The 16,324-nt window shown below is 48.5% G+C and overlaps 1 protein-coding gene across 1 annotated transcript; it reads right to left on the minus strand.

Moving 5' to 3' along the window:
• Positions 1-4,652: 4,652 nt before the first annotated feature.
• Positions 4,653-14,629, minus strand: LOC109555859 (3 beta-hydroxysteroid dehydrogenase/Delta 5-->4-isomerase). The gene is made up of 4 exons (XM_070785821.1): positions 14,533-14,629; positions 14,176-14,396; positions 9,389-9,553; positions 4,653-5,871 (listed from the first exon to the last, which is right to left on the minus strand). Exons 2-4 carry the CDS (start codon positions 14,318-14,320, stop codon positions 5,060-5,062), a joined length of 1,122 nt encoding a protein of 373 aa, XP_070641922.1. The 5' UTR covers positions 14,321-14,396; positions 14,533-14,629; the 3' UTR covers positions 4,653-5,059.
• Positions 14,630-16,324: the final 1,695 nt, after the last annotated feature.

Genomic DNA, 16,324 nt, shown 5'->3' on the forward strand with positions numbered 1-16,324 from the left:
CCAATCCATTCTACACATCGCTGCCAAAGTAATCTTCCAGGGACAGTTGAACAAGAATCTTTAGTGGTTTCCCACTGCATACTGAATAACCTCCACATTCTATAGTCTGACTACCCATATTTGTTGTTGAGGGGCATGGGGAGAGGGGGCAGGTATGGAGACAAGCTCCTTGTTCTTAAAGAGTTAATTTTCCAGAGACAGTGAGACATGTGACATGCAGTTAAATGTCACATGGCCTCTGGAAGGGGAAGGAAGGCAGTCTCCTACAGGTGACCCAAGGCAACCCATTGTTTTTCCAGTTGTATCCTCCATTCTCCCCCGCATCTGCTCTTTCCACACTGGTCTCCTTGCTGCCTGAAAATGACTCCCCTCTCTCACCTCTGTATCTTTCCTGTCTCTATCACCTCTGCCTGGCATATATTCCCCCACGTTTCTACCTGTTGAAGTCCTACCCATCTGTCAACATTAAGCCCCAGTGCAAGGGCTCTGTGGAGTACCCTACCCAGAGAGGACCCTCCAAAAGCATTTTACCTTTCTAAGGGCACTTGGTACATTTTACTGTGCACAGAACTCACCATGTCTCATATTTTATTACTTCCACTAGACTGAGAGCAGAGATGCAAAACCAGAAGCCTTAGGTGTCAGTCCAGCCCACAGATGTGTTTTGTTATTTTGAACTCTTTTTTAAAATCAAAATTAATGTATTGAAAATTATAACCTATATCAAACATACAGAAAAGTATAGAAGATAATGTTATGTATACTCGAGACCTAGCGCCAAAAATGAACAGATTGCCTTCAACCCCTCACCGCCCATTTTTAAGAAATAAGCTATTACACATAAAATTTGAGCACTAACCCACACTGGTCCCATTCCCAGAACTGGTCTTCACACTGTTTTTAAAATTTAGAATAAGTTGACAGTATTTAGAAATCAAAAGATTTCACATAAAAAATGAGGAACCTTTGCTTTCCTTGAAGAGTCAGAAGATCTGGTGACTTGGGGTATATTCCCACTTGAGTAATGGGAAGGGGGGCTCTGTGACTGCTGCCCCCCCCCCCCCCCCCCCCCCGAGACAAAGTATGTGCTCCCTGCATACCACATTCCTCACCACTCCCTGAGGCCTCTTAGCTCTTGCCTGCCTCATTTACACATGGTACCTGGCTCCTGCAGGCATGTGAGTTTGCCATCTTTATGTAAGATCTTTGAAGTCAAAAGCTTTTTATTACTGGAACTGAACCACAACTTGCTGGATGACCTTGAGCAAGTTATTGACCTCTCTGTCTCCATTTCCTCATATATCAGGCTAGGATAATAAGCCTACCTACTTTTGGATGTTGACCGAGTATTATTATATATACATATGGGACTTCCCAGGTGGCACTAGTGGTAAAGAACCTGCCTGCCAATGCAGGAGATGCAAGAGATGCAGGTTTGATCCCTGAGTTGGAAAGATTCACTGGAGGAGGGAATGGCAAGCCACCTCAGTATTTTTGCCTAGAGAATCCTATGGACAGAGAAGCCTGGTGTGCTATGGTTCATAGGTCCATAAAGAGTCCAACATGACTGCAGCGACGTAGCAGGCACAGGTGGTGCTAGTGGTACAGGACCTGCCTGCCAATGCAGGAGACATAAGAGATGAGGGTTTGATCCCTGGGTTGGGAAGATCCCCTGGAGGAGGAAGTGGCAACCCGCTCCAGTATTCTTGCCTGGGAAATCCCACAGACAGAGGACCCTGGCGGGCTACAGTTCATGGGTCTGCAAAAAGTCAGGACTGAACAACTGAGCACACACACACTCATATAAAGTGTGTTAGAACCATACTTCATTCATAATTTTGCTGGTTGAGGTTCGCATTCTTTTATCCAAAACCCTCAGGGCTAGATATATTTTGGAATTCAGATTTCTTTTGGATTTTAACAAGGTAATAAGGGTACGTATCATATATTACAGTACACCCCAGCAAGATCCAGGTTAGCACCTTGTCATTAAACACACTGAAATTTCTGCAGGAAAAAACCTGGAGTACACATGAAGTGTGATCCAGACCTAAATTGCTCCATCCATTCTGGGGTGGGCCAGGCTGCCTACAAGCATTTAGGCCTTCAGGGAGAAGGTAGGTCTCAATCCCAGAGCTCCCAGATTTTGACTGTTTGGGGGATATTTGGGATTTCTTAGGAGAAATTGTGAGGTTGGGTTTTGTCATTGTCCTCATCTGTTTGTTAATAAAGTAATTGAGAATATAGTAGTTGTCCTGCAGTTTCCACCACAGCTGTCGGGTCTGCCTTCCTCCAGCCCCTTTAGGTCCTTTGTTGCTTTTCTGCCCCTCCTTCCCCAGGCCAGTCACCCTCCTGCCAGCTCCACCTCGGCCCTCTCTGAGGCTTGCCTCCTCAAGCTTGGGGGGCAGTCTAAACTACCTAATCTCCCCTGGCAAACCCTTCTCACCTGGCGGACCTGAATCCTCTCTGCCCTCCCTCCTCCTCCTCTCTGCCAGCCCCACCCCGCCTGCCCCCACCACTACTCAGCTTCTTCCCGCTGCCTGGACCCGCTCACTCACTTCCTGCCTAAGTCCCATCTCCCTCCTCCAAGACCTAGCTGCGGTCCCACCTCGTCCTTGAGGCTTTTCCCAGTAACTTCTGTTCAGCTCCGTTCTCCAGACTCAGTATCCAGAGCACTTAACCTGGTGGCTGAGCACGTAGCTGGCTTTCGTTCACTCATTCGGCCGTACCCCACGCAGTCACCCAGGTGTGTGTCGGGGTGGGCGGGCGGGGAGGGGAGTGGTGCTGCCGGGCGGTTTCCTTCTTCCCTCTGGGTCTCTGCTGCCCCCGTGCGGTGCTTCCCCTGTAGTGCACCTAGGGCTCCTGTGCACGAGCTCGGACCACCCCGCGCGGGTGTCAGGGAGCCCAGTGTCAGTAAGGACGCAGCTTCGTTGGTCAAAGCATTCCCAGGTCTTTATGCTTATTCAGTAGAGACCAACAGCCGGGCAGATCCGCTCTCCTCTTTCTTCTCTCACACCAGCTTGCCCTCACCGCCCTCCCCTGGGAGAACAGCTCTGGCGGGTTTATGTTTGTGGGATTTCACTAGACTAAAAACGGCTGGAGGGAACTTTTGTCTCAGACTCCACCACCCTCCTTTCCTTCCTTCCTTATCGGCATAAACATATGAGGGTTTGCATATCACGAGGCTGGACAGAGGCTGCCTCTTGTGTTTTGTGTACTGGAGGAAGCGGGTATTCCATCTCTCACTTTGTCTCACCCCTGGGACCATTTACTGATCTCCCAGGGCTGATCCTCTGTCCCTTGTTTTTTTAATTTTTTTTCCCCTTTGGGGTTTTGAAGGTGATGAAACCTGTTCCTCCGGGCCAGAGTGCTTTCCCCCTTTTCCCCTTAAGAGTGAATACTTAAACAATCTCCTTCGCATCAAATTCAACTGAATTCATAATCTGTAAATTCCCTGGGTAAGAGAGAGGCCATGTTGGTGTTGGGTGTGACTCTTGTAGCTGTGGCTCACAAAGACAGGCGACCCCCGGAGTAGAAGAGACAGCCCCACCTCCCCGCCCCCGACCCCTTGCCCCCACCCCCCACCCTCCCCGGGCCACCTCCTCTCCTGCTTCGGGTCGCAAGGTCCTTGTTGGTCTGACAGGGTCTCTTTTGACTGCCTGTCCTCCAGTCAGTTAATGAACATGTCATCATTTAAGTCCCCAAACATGTCTCGATTGGCCTCCCTTCCTCGGGGACCCTGAGAAGGATGAGAGGGCTAGTGGTTAGGGAGCGATGGAGGGAAGGGAAAGAGGCTGAGGAGCAGAGAGGGAAGGGGAGAGAGGAGGCAGGGTGAGGGAGAGATGGGGAGGAGGAAGGAGAAGCAGGAGGAGCAGGAGCTAAATCTGGAGGAGCTAAATCTCTACTTTTGCACCGAGTGGGAGAGACATTTTCAGGGACATTGACATCTGTTCCCTTTACTTGCCTAGGAACCCGTCATGTGGCTTCACAGTGATTTGAAAGAACGTTGGATTATTGACTTCTGAGTTACCGGAGTGGCCAACACACGCATCCATCCACGTGTGTTCTAGGGACCTTCAAGGACACTGGCACTGGCAGTGAGGCTGGCTGCACCTCTGCCTCTCCCTCTCCTCCTGGCTGACGAGGGTAGGAAAACCTCCCAGATTCCATGAGGGGCTCTCCTCAGTCCTCCTCTCCTCAGACACCTGCACAGGACCGGGCAAGAAGGAGGTGACCCAAGAGATCTGGGCTCTCCCAAGAGTCAATACTCCATGTCCAGAGCTCCCGCTGCACCCTGGCAGCTCATTCACCAGCAGGAGACACAATTCAGTGGCAGATAAGGGTTTTCAAGTTTTTCTGGGTTAAATATCCTGGTCTCTCACTAGTTAGTGTGATTGTGAACATGTTTCCTTATTCATAAAAGGGAATAGCCAGTCATCCCTACCTCGTAGGTTTCTGGTGAGGGTTAAATAAGTGAGTCATTCAGTAGGTGCCTAAAACATAGTAAGTCCTCGTCAATCCCATTGTCCACTTCCCCAGCACTCTGCCCAACCTAGTCCCATGCTGCTTCTCTGAATAGGAAAGGCTGATATCTGGAAATGGAGGGGAAAACAAAAGAGACTGTTTTCACGTAAACCACGGCTTCCTCCAGATTAGTCATGAAAATGTTGATCATTTTTATTGAGCTACATGAAGGAATATGAACTTTTAAAAGAAATGCTTCCACATTTAACAAAGAAAGTGGGACTAAGAGGCAAAACTCGAAGTTACAAGAAGCCCAAATAACTCAGAATCTGCCACTGAGATTTTGGTGCCAGCAGCTGCAGCAAATCACCTTGTCTGTCCCCTGGAGGCGGGTAGGGAAGAAAGCTCCCACTTGGGCCATTGACAGACACAGTTTCTGGTGGCGGAAGGCAGATAGTAAGGTGAGCATCTTCTAAAAGGGAGGCAGGAGGACCCAGGCTTGTGTCCGTGTTACTTTCTGTATGAAGCCTCAAGGGGAGCCCTCGATAGACATCTGCTAACTAATGTCCACGTTCCCATCATTGTCACTCCCAGGTCAGTGAATCTTTGTTTTCAGGGTCTCTTTGTGCTGTTTCACCAGGGAGCCAATCCACTCCTTGGTTTTCTGCTTGGCTTCCTCCCAAGTGTAGAGGGGCTCATACCCCAGATCTCGCTGAGCTTTCTTATAGGAGAAGGTGAACACGCTGTTGGAAAGAGTCACTAGGTGGCGGTTGAAGCAAGGGTTATATTTGTAAATTGGACTGAGCAGGAAGCTCACTATTTCCAGCAGGAAGGCAAGCCAGTACTGCAGAGAAATAGGAAGGCTCATCCGGGAATCCAGGCAGAAGCCCCATTCTTTGCTCAAAGTGTAATTGAGGTCATCGTAGCTTTGGTGTGGCGTGTCGTCTGAGATGTAGTAGAACTGTCCTTGGATGTTTGGGACCTTTTTGGGGTCCCTCAGGGCCCTCAAGGCCAGAATGTGGGCCCAGGCCACATTGCCAACATAGACTGGGTTGACTCTTGAGAACTTGCAGTGATTGGTCAGGATGCCGTTGTTATTCAAGGCTCCGTGCATGTAGGCAGAAAGGAATGGGCTCCCCTCCCCGTAGATGTACATGGGCCTCAGGGCACAAGTGTACAAGGTGCCACCATTTTTCAGAGCCCACCCATTAGCTCCCAGCACAGCCTTCTCGGCAAGCTTCTTGCTGTATGGGTATGGAGAGGACCATGCCGATTCATGATGCTCTTCTTCACGGCCGTCTTGGATTATCTCCCTGTAGGAGTTGGGCCCAGCCACTTCTATGGTGCTGGTGTGGATAAAGACCGGTACGCTGGCCTGGACACAGGCCTCCAACAGCAGCTGGGTACCTGCCCGAAGGAAGCACACCATCAGTGTCAGGACACAGCCCAGGCCCAGCCCTGCCACGGACCGTGTCTGCCCCTCGTCCTGAAGTGCAGTGGCTATTACATGTGAGCAGTGCATTATCTCTGGCTAAGATCCAACCATGCTAAAGCCGTAGGACAAAAGCGAAAATGAAAAGATGAAAGGAGAACAAGACTTGGGTTCTGGACCGCAAGCATTTGGATTTCATGGACTTTGGGGATTTACATGGAACATGTTTGTACTTTTAATGTTGGAAAAGAACGAGTTGCCGCTTTATATTTTGCACAGTAACGAGATTTTAAAACGATCATTTGTCATCTCCAGCACCTCATTAAAGGTGGGCTGAAATGAAAAAGTGAAAGTGCTAGTTGCTCAGTCGTGTCTGACTCTGCGACCCCATGGATTGTAGTCTGCCGGGCTCCTCTGTCCATGGAATTCTCCAGGCAAGAATACTGGACTGGGTGCCATTTTCTTCTCCAGGGGATCTTCCCGACTCAGGGATGAACCTGGGTTTCCTGCATTGCAGGTGGCTTCTTTACCATCTGAGCCACCAGGGAAGTCCTAAAGACAGCTGTTGTAAACTTAAAAAAATTAGGAGGCCATACTCTTAGGATAGGGACAACTCTGGTCCATAGGAGGACAGTTGAAGGACTCACATCTCTCTCTCTCTCACACACACACACACACACACACACACAGAGTTGTATGTAAGTAATGTGAGCATGCACGCTAAGCTGTTTCAGTTGTGTCCAACTCTTTGTGATCCTATGGACTGTAGCCCACCAGCCTCCCTGTCCAGGGGATACTCCAGGAAAGATGCAAGTAATATATACTCTTAAATATAAATTGAATTGTTGGTATTTTCTTATCTTTTTTTTTTTGAAGACCAATAAAAAATTGTCACAAGGACTTTTTGTCACTGAGCAAATGAACGGTGAGGAGAAGCTGGAGATCTGGACTGTGTTTCTGATTTTGCTTCTTGCAAAGGCCACTCCTAATTCTGGCTATGACTCCTTTTACGGAGGAATGAAAAACTGAGGTGGTAAACCTTTTCTCAATACTAGTCTTCTGGAGCCTGGCAATGGCTTTATATGTTGAGCCTGGTGAAGAACCAGAAAGGAGTGCGCCCTCTGCTGGTAATATCTGTCATGGGAGGATCTTGTAGAATTCCTTAACCTGGGGAGAATTTTAGCTCCTAGAGGTAACCCAGAGTCTTCCCTGCAGGAAAGAAATGATTTCCTGGAAAAAACATCACTTTGGAGTGGTATTTTAAAAAAAAAAACCCTCTAAATATCTTTGTGCAATTTGATTTTCAGGAAAGACAGCCTCGTTAAAAACATTTAAATCTAAAAGCAGAGATATTTCAGAGCTAATGGTAAAGAATCTCCTGCCAATGCAGGAGGCGAAGGAGACACAGATTTGATTCCTGGGTCGGGAAGATCCCCTGGAGAAGGAAATGGCAACCCACTCCAGTATTCTTGCCTAGAGAACCCCATGGACAGAGGAGCCTGGTGGGCTGTGGTCCATGGGGCCAGAGTCGGACACGACTGAGCCACTGAGCATGCACTCACGTGAACTGCACAAGAAGAAATGACCGCGATTGTGAAGCATTTTCTAAACCAGAGAGTGATGCAGTGATCCTAGTTTTAGTCGATGGAGGCCTCCAACTCTTCCCAGGGATTTCAAATCCCCAATGCTGGGAGCTGTGGAGAGTAGGAAATTATGGAGTAGGGGAGCTGAAAACTCAAGACCGGTTAGCACTCTCTTGGCAGTGTGGGGGTAACCAGGGGCATGGCTAAGGCAAAACTAGAAAGGGTCTTTTTTGAGACTGTGATTTTAGGCCAGAGACGCAAAAGCAAAGAGTTGCTTTAGAAAAAGAGTCTCTGTGTAGACTAATTCTGGTGGGCAGGGTGTGGAAGGCAGATGCGCTGGGGGTTGGGGTGCTGTGGTCCTAGAGAGACTGGCCTCCAGGAATCAGAGGAGGATACTACACAGCAAGCCAATAAGGGATTTCAGCTAATTCCTTGAGCGAAGTGTCTAGATTTTAAGTCGATTGGAAAGTCACAGTTCAGAGAGAGCCAGGAAGCATTTAAGGGATAAGGATCTTAAGATGCTATACTTTGGACACCTGGCTAGGAGCTACTCTTCAATAATAGACCTGGTGGGACTTCCCTGGTGGTCCACTTCTAAAGCAGGAGGGCATGGGTTTGATCCCCGGATAGGGAACTAAGATTCCGTATGCCATGTGGCACACCCCAGAAAATGAACAACAACAACAACAACAAAAGACCTGGTAGTGAGCTGAAGCTGAAGCTCCAATACTCTCATGACCTGATGCAAAGAGGTGACTCATTGGAAAAGACCCTTATTCTGCAAAGATAGAGGGCAGGAGGAGAAGGGGGTGACAGAGGATGAGATGGTTGGATAGCATCATTGACTCAGTGGACATGAGTTCGAGCAAACTCTGGGAAACAGTGGACAGGGAGACCTGGCATGCTGCAGTCCACAGGGTTGCAAAGAGTCAGACACAACTGAGCAACTGCACAAATGAACTGAAGAGATGGTATTATGGATAATGTAAAACTAGTCTTGTTAAGAAGATACTACAGGAAGACCAGAGCTGGCTAATTCTGTACTGCCAGACCACTGTGAACCAGCTTTGGTAGTTTTCTTGTGAGGAACTCTTCTCGGGGGTGAGCAGAAATTCTCTCAACGTTCTCACTACCCTTATAATCCTTCCTTTGCAGGAAGTCTTGCCTGAAGGAAACCAGCCCAGAGCTGTGGCCCATTACTCCTGACCTGGGAGCATCTTATATCACAAAGCTGTTAGTTAGTTCTTGGCTGTCCTGTGACCCCCAGCTTATAACCACACAGAAGGGCTAACGTGATGACCAAGGAAATACTTTTAAGTTCTGGTTCCAATGCAGTGGAGGCAGGAGGTGGTCGGAGAACAAGAGTTTGAGGTTGGAGCTGACTCAACACTTGATTGGACCAGCAGAAATGTTTTTGTGGCCTTTGGACTTACCGAGGTGTGGGTTTAAATTCTAGCCTGTTCACTCCTCTCCACAGGGCCTTAGACAAGTTATTTAGCCTGTCTCAGCCCCAGTTTCCTCATCTAAAAAACTGAGGATGATGGCTATGAGTCTGTTGATTGGAAGAAAGTATGTGAAAGTGTTAGTCGTTCAGTCGTATCTGACTGTTTGCGACCCCACAGTCTATAGCCCACCAGGCTCCTCTGTCCAAGGAATTGTCCAGGCAAGAATACTGAAGTGGGTTGCCATTTCCTCCTCCAAGGGATCTTCCTGACCCAGGGATCGAACCAGGGTCTCCCAAGTTGTAGGCAGATTATTTACTCTCCAATCCACCAGGAATCTCTGTTGGTGGTGATGAGCAAAAATGCTTGGTGTCCACCCAACAGGTGTTCACCAGGCGCCCCCTCCCTTATCCTGGCCTCCCTTATCACTGGCCCACCTCCCTCCAGCTCCACCCAGGATCCTGTACCTTTCACATTGACGTTCATGATGGTCTCTCGCGGGACAGCATTCCTGACGTCAATGACAGAGGCGGTGTGGATGACCACTGAGGTGCCCTGGCAGGCCCCCTTCAGGCACTGCTCATCCAGAATGTCTCCTTCCAGCAGGGTCAGCTTGATCTTGCTCTGGAGCTCTGTGTGAACAGGAGGCAGGTCACTGGAAAGCTCTCTGCATCTGAAAGTTTCCTGATAAAGGTGGCATTTTACCTAGGTCTTCAAGGATAGGTAGACTGAGGGGAAGGAGAGATCGGGAGGAGAGGTGAACAGCCCATGGAAGGAGCAAGTCAACAAGGGCATAGCAATCAGAATGTGCAGCATTTCTTGAGAAACAGCAAATATCTCTTTCCATCCCATCTCCTTCCAAAAACATAAAAAAAGAGAGTTTGAGCTATGAGGAGTCATGAGTACCTGGAACACGAAATTGTGAAAGAGACTCATGCGGCATGTATAAAATTCATTAAGGAAAGAATTTGCATTTAATTCAAATTAAATGCAATGGGGAATCAGGTATGGATTTGGAATTAAAGGAGAAATGTAAGCAAGAATTGTGGTGTAGGAAGCAAACCCCTGCTGCAGTATTATAAAGCGGATCAAGGTGGGGGGTGGCTAAGAAAAAGCAAGGTGACTGAGGGATTAATCGGGCCATGGCACCACAGTTTACATGACGAGGATTGGAACCAGGGATCCAGCAGAGGGAGTTGAGAAGAGAAGAAGTACAGAAGGTTTGACTTTCAGACCTTACCTTCCAGGTCCTGGTTCTTACTGGAGACGGGCTGAGAGGAAGAGTCAAAGGCAGCCCGAGTTTTTTCCTCTTGAGTGATTAAGAGCATGGTGGTGCTTTTTAACAGGAATTTAGAATGAGCCCCAATGCTGAATTTAACTGCAAGAGCTCTTATTAGATATCATCAAAAGCAGATATCAGTGCTGAAAATGAGCTAGCCACCAAGGGACTAACATTCTGACTATCTTAGCCAAGGATCACAGAGATGTCATCAGGGTCTCCGGCTCCTCTGAAGCCCAGGGAGGTGGCACAACATCATCACCTCAGATTAGTGTGGTTGCTCAGCTGAGTCCTACTCTGTGCGACCCCACAGACTGTAGCTGGCCAGGCTCCTCTGTCCATGGGATTCTCCAGGCAAGAATACTCGAGTGGGTAGCCTTTCCTTTCTCCAAGGAATCTTCCCAACCCGGTGGTCGAACCCGGGTCTCCTGCATTGCAGCCAGGTTCTTTACTGTCTGAACTACCAGGGAAGGCCCACCTTAGATTAGCCCATGAAATAAATGCCACACAAAGAGCTTAGATAAGTACCCTGCACTTATTTTGTGCTATTTATTTCACACATGACTTTCAGCTTTCTAATTTCCTTCCCCAGCCATCTCATGAGACAGGGATTCCAATTTCCACTTTACAGGCAAGGCCATCCAGGCTCAGAGGAATAGTCTTAAGTCACACTTCTAATGAAGGCTCCAGCCTGCCCACCTGCCTTCAAGCCTTGCTTGCTATCCCATCACCCACTTGCAGGACAGCAGATCAGTTCAGGATCAGTCAATTTAAATGAAATGGGCAATGGAGGCCAGAGAACAGCGAGAGAGAAATACAGAGTGAAAAGTCTCCTGCATTGCAGGTAGATTTTTTTTACCACGGAGCCACCAGAGGAGCCAGCCAGACAGCCTGGGTTCAAATCCAGTTTTTCCATTTTCCAGGTGTGGGACCTTGAACAAGTTAATTAACCTCTGCTACATCTGGTCTGTATGTTTGTGTCCCCTCAGATCCATTGTTGAAATCCTAATGTGATGGTGTTAGGAGTTAGGGGCCTTTGGGAGGTTATTAGATCGTGAAGGTAGAGACCTCATAGATGGAATTTCCTTCTTCGGTTACAACTTGGTAAAACCATCTGCTCTCCTTTAAGCCTGTTTGAGATTAGCTCCGCCCCAGCCCCTTCCACTCCCAAAAGGCCACAGAGTGGGACAAAGGCAGAGGAGTTAACTGGAGAGCAGAATTTTCTGATTGTGTCTCCACCTCTGCCCTGCCTGTCCCTTCCCCTTCCTCTCTTTCAAGGCTGACTTCAGCAGACTGGCTCAAAGGCCAAGCGAGGAAAGACCGCTCACCCATTAGTCTGCAGGGATGCAGAGTGACAAGCAGAGGGCGCTGTAGATGCCTCAGCTGGAACCCCTAGCTCCCTCCTCCTCCAAGCCTCTGTGGGCTTGGCCAGTGTTTTGCATAGACTGAATATGCAGTGTAAGCTTACCTGTTGTGAGCGGGGTTGGAGGGAGCCCCAGAGAGAAGCTACTAGACAGACTAGCAGTTGAGAGCACAGATACTGCAGCCAGACCGTGCGTGACTCTTTGCAACCCTATGGACTGTTGCCTCCAGGCTCCTATATCCATGGAATTCTCCAGGCAAGAATACTGGACTGGGTTGCCATGACCTCCTCCAGGGGGGCCTCCCTGACCCAGGGATCGAACTGGTGTCTCCTGAGGTGGAACCTTGAACAAATTAGTTAACCTCTGCTATGTCTGCATGTTTCTGTCCCCTCAGAGCCATCGTTGAAATCCTAATTTGATGGTGTTATGAGTTAGGGGCATGTGGGAGGTTATTAGATCATGAAGGTAGAGCACAGATAGGATTAATGTTCTTATAGAAAAGACCCCAGAGAGATCCCTCATGCCTTCCACTGAGAGAGGGCACAGCAAGATGGTGCAGCTATGAACCAGCAAGAGACCTCTGACCAGAACTTGACCCTGCCTGAATTTTGGACTTCTAGACTTCAGATGGCTCAGTGGATAAATAATTCACCTGCAATGCCGGACACACAGGGAGTGCAGGTTCGATCCCCGGGTTGGAAAGATCCCCTGGAGGAGGAAATGGCAACCCACTCCAGTATTCTTGCCTGGAAAATCCCATGGGACAGAGAAGCCTAGCGGGCTACAGTCCATGGGGTCACAGAGTTGGACATGACTGAGTGACTAAGCGCACACACACACAGACTTCAGAACTGTGACCCATACATTTCAAATTATAAGATACCCAGCCTGCAGTATTTTGTTACAGCAGCCTGAATTGACTGGATTCTTCTATGCCTGTATTCTCATAAAAAAAAAAGAAAAAAAATAAACTGAAGCTCTGTTACCCATCCCAGAGAGAGGGTTGTGATGAGGAGCGAATGAGTTGACACACGTAAGACGCTGGGCACAGCGCCTGGCACAAAAGGGACCCTGTAAGTATTCTCTATCATTATCTTGACAGAGGCCCCTGCCCACCCACCACAGCACCTGACTTATTCACCTTGGGAGCTGTTCCGCTAGGTTGAGCATCACTCTCTCTGGGCATAAGTCATCAGCCTGCATATATTGCTGGGATGTAGGGATTACCAAAGGTTGGTGTTAATCATTTGTGAATTTTTTTAAAAAAATCAAAGACACTGTTGAAGCAGAGGGTAGAGGAAACAGACATTTGCAGAGGTCGGGGAGGGGAAAGGAGAAGAGAGTGATGGGCAGGGGCCAGGAGAGTGAGCTGGGGAGGAGGACTTTAAGTGGGGACGGGGGTCCTGGGCAGCCAGGGCCTGTGTGTAGATGGCCAATCCACCGGGGCTGGGGAGGGGAGACAGGGAGTTGGTTTGGGGGCACACAGGCGGGAAATGGGAGAGACTGAAGACTCACTTTGTCAAGAGTTGGCCCTCGGGCCATTGACTGGGGCTCGTCTGAGCTCTGCTCCCCATCGATCCCAGAGACTTTGACAAGTCGCTTTACCTTTGCGGACTTCAATTCCTCATTGTCCAGGCGGGTGTTACCCTCTCCTACCTTCCTCACAAGGATATTTTGAGGATCCGGGAGCAAAGCAGATTGGAAAATACACTATAAATCAAGCGTTTGCCTTGGCACTATGGGCAGCAATCAGGAAAGAGAGCCATGAGCTGCTTTAGCAGATTCTGTAGTCATGTCCTTGTGATGATGAGGAGAGAGGCAAATAGTACAAAGAGACGCACAGGGAATCCCCTCGAGGTGTGTCTCCATTCAGGCTGCCTCTAGTTCTCTTTCTGGCTTCTTTGTTGCATGCCTGTGCATCCTCTCCTCCCCCCTCTTTCTGGCTCCTTCTCTAATTCCCTCTCTCTCTCATTCACACACACACGCTCACAGAGACACACACACACTCACACACTTCACCCCCTCTTCCTTCTATTTCACCTTCAACAGAGATGCTCAGTGAAGCCACAGAAACATAAGGGCAATCAAGAAGCTCTGGAACTCACTGGTGGCATCTCCAGGTTAACAGCACTGGCTCACTCTTTGCAGACGGTACACAACAAGTAACAAGTTGAAACACTGAAGACTCGTGGACAGGGAGAAAACTGAAACATGATTTTCTAGATGAGAAGAACAGACTCTAAGTGTCTGGTCCACCGCCCACCCTCGCACCCTGGGTCGGGGCCCCTGACCCATCTGGGACTGCACCATGTATTACCCTACCCCGTCTTCTGACACTACTTGTGATTACACCATGGTATTACTCCATCTGTGATCTTCCTTTCTGATAACAGGATTAGCCTTGATTTGGCTACCATTTTCCTTAAGCTGCTAGACAAGAACCCCCTCCCCCACACCCACATAAGTCTTCAAAGGGAGCTACACGCCCATGACTTGAGCTTCAGTTCAGTTCCGTCGCTCAGTCACGTCCGACTCTTTGTGACCCCATGAATCGCAGCACGCCAGGCCTCCCTGTCCATCACCAGCTCCCGGAGTTCACTCGCTTACTTACTAGAAAATTCCTCCCGAACTTCTGGTCTGAAGACTTTGTCTAGCACCCGGATTTCCTGCAGATCCTTCTCCTCCACCAACAGGCAGATGATCCTCTGGCCCAGAAAGCCTCCTCCTCCGGTCACGAGGCAGCTCCACCCTGCCATGGCCAAATCTGAGCACTGAGAAACGCTCACCAGGAACCAGAAAGCACTGGGGGGCAGTTTGGGCCAGAGGACGATGCTGGAGAGATCCACAAAGACAGTTCAAGTGATTCCGTGCTCATAAAGATACACTGTGTTCCTTCTATTCCATTTTTGCAAAAATCCCTTGTGCCCACCTCCCAGGAGTAGCAGAAAGAAAGTGAAAAAGCTCTAACCGGTCAGATTGTGGCAAGCCAGATGAAAGCACCCAGGTTCTGATCTCCAGATCTCCAAAAGACGGGACTGGAGAGAGCTTTATATGCTGCTGCCTCTGACTCAGCCCACTCAGCCTTGAATTCTTACAGTGTACACATTGCTCACATCTCCTCACTTCCTCTCCAAGCAGTAGTGACCTTTACCTTGTAGCCCTCATTCCTCTAAGGCATAGGAGGAGAGAGCAAGCTTCGAGGCCACAGCGCGATAAAGATTCTTGATTCTACCCTCAACAGGGCTCCTGGCAGTCAGTGTCTGCTGCCTGGGATCCACCGTCTGTGAACTTAAACGGGACGGGGCGAAATCTCCAGCACTGTGAACTGTTGCCTCATGCAGCAAAGACATCTGGAGGGCGTGGGGGTGAGGTGGATCCACGGTAGCCTGTTGTCTCCTCTGTCAGAGTGTTCTTTGAAGTGTTGCTGTTTTGCAGAGTTTAGAGTTTAGAAATTTGCAGTGATGGAAGCTCCAATCACTAAATTCGGTGGAAGGCAATTTTCTTTCCCACCCAACATATCTGGATCCTCAGTTTCTTTCCCCCTGCAGAGCTCTGGGTTTCTGGAGGAAAAGCACCGTTGAAGGGAAGCTATCTGGTGATAACTGTCTAGTTCTATGACCTGTACAACGTGAGTAGGTATATGGCTGTTAGCATAACTATCTCCACCTTGGTCCCTTACAGTTTCTCCTGTCCTTTCACTAACCCTACCCAGGACTGTACAGTGAACCACTTCTCTGTTATCAAGGGTTTTGTTTTTTTTTTTTAAAGATATTAGTTGTTGTTGTTATTTGGTCACTAAATGGTGTCCGACTCTTTGTGAACCCATGGACTATAGCCCAACAGTCAATGAAGATTCTCCAAGCAAGAATGCTGGACTGGGTTGCCATTTCCTTCTCCAGGGGATCTTCCTGACCCAGGGATAGAACCTGGGTTTCTTGTGTCTCCTGCATTGGCAGGAGGATTCTTTACTGCTGAGTCACCTGGGAAACGCAATAGATACTGCTTAATAACTGTTAGGGCCAAATGGCCTCTAGGCTCTGTTAGTCCCAAACGACAATGAAACTATTTGTATTCCTGGCACCCATGAAACTAGTTACCCTTTCATAAATACTAATTTAGGAATGTATGTCTTGTATGCAGGAGTTCCTAGCACCTACCTCATACCCTAGGTTAGTTATAAAATTGTCCCCATGGCCCCTCAGCAATGCTGAGTACGTGTGTGAATGCTTGTGGGTCATTGTCCACCAAACCCTACTCTGTAAGTTACACTCTGATAAACTGATCCAACGATTACATGGAGCTGCCTGCTTCACTTTTCCTTCCCAAGATGTCTTCTCAATTTGATGGGCATGCCTCCAACAGTAGGGGTCTGTAGCTGTGGGCCATAGTAGCTTTTATTATGAATGTTTGCACTCAACCCACATTTGGTTTGCAAAAACACTCTCAGTAGATTCTTGAACGGATGATACTTACATGGTTCAGAAGCCTATACCTCAGAGATGTCCAAATACCACTGCCATCAGCATTTCAAGATACTGTCAAAAGATTGAGGTGTAATTTACGTGCCTTAAAATGTCCAGATCTTAAACGTTAGTTCAACGAACCATTGCAATTATGTACAGCTATGTAAGAAACCACCCAAAACAAGATCTAGAATGTTTTTTTTTTCCCTGCAAAAAATTCTTTCCTGCCCATTTTCAGTCAATTCCCACCCTTCCAACCTACCCCAGAAACAACTACAGTCTGGTATTTAGTGGATA

The sequence above is a fragment of the Bos indicus genome, chromosome 3 (genome assembly GCF_029378745.1).
Source record: "Bos indicus isolate NIAB-ARS_2022 breed Sahiwal x Tharparkar chromosome 3, NIAB-ARS_B.indTharparkar_mat_pri_1.0, whole genome shotgun sequence".
Lineage (NCBI taxonomy): Eukaryota > Metazoa > Chordata > Mammalia > Artiodactyla > Bovidae > Bos > Bos indicus.

Coding starts and splice junctions, on each gene's coding strand:
- LOC109555859 (XM_070785821.1), bottom strand. CDS start 14,320: ATGGCAGGGTGGAGCTGCCTCGTGACCGGAGGAGGAGGCTTTCTGGGC. Junction 9,554..14,175: donor AGTTCGGGAGGAATTTTCTA/GTAAGTAAGCGA, acceptor CTGTTCACACAG/AGCTCCAGAGCAAGATCAAG. Junction 5,872..9,388: donor CATGAACGTCAATGTGAAAG/GTACAGGATCCT, acceptor TCCTTCGGGCAG/GTACCCAGCTGCTGTTGGAG.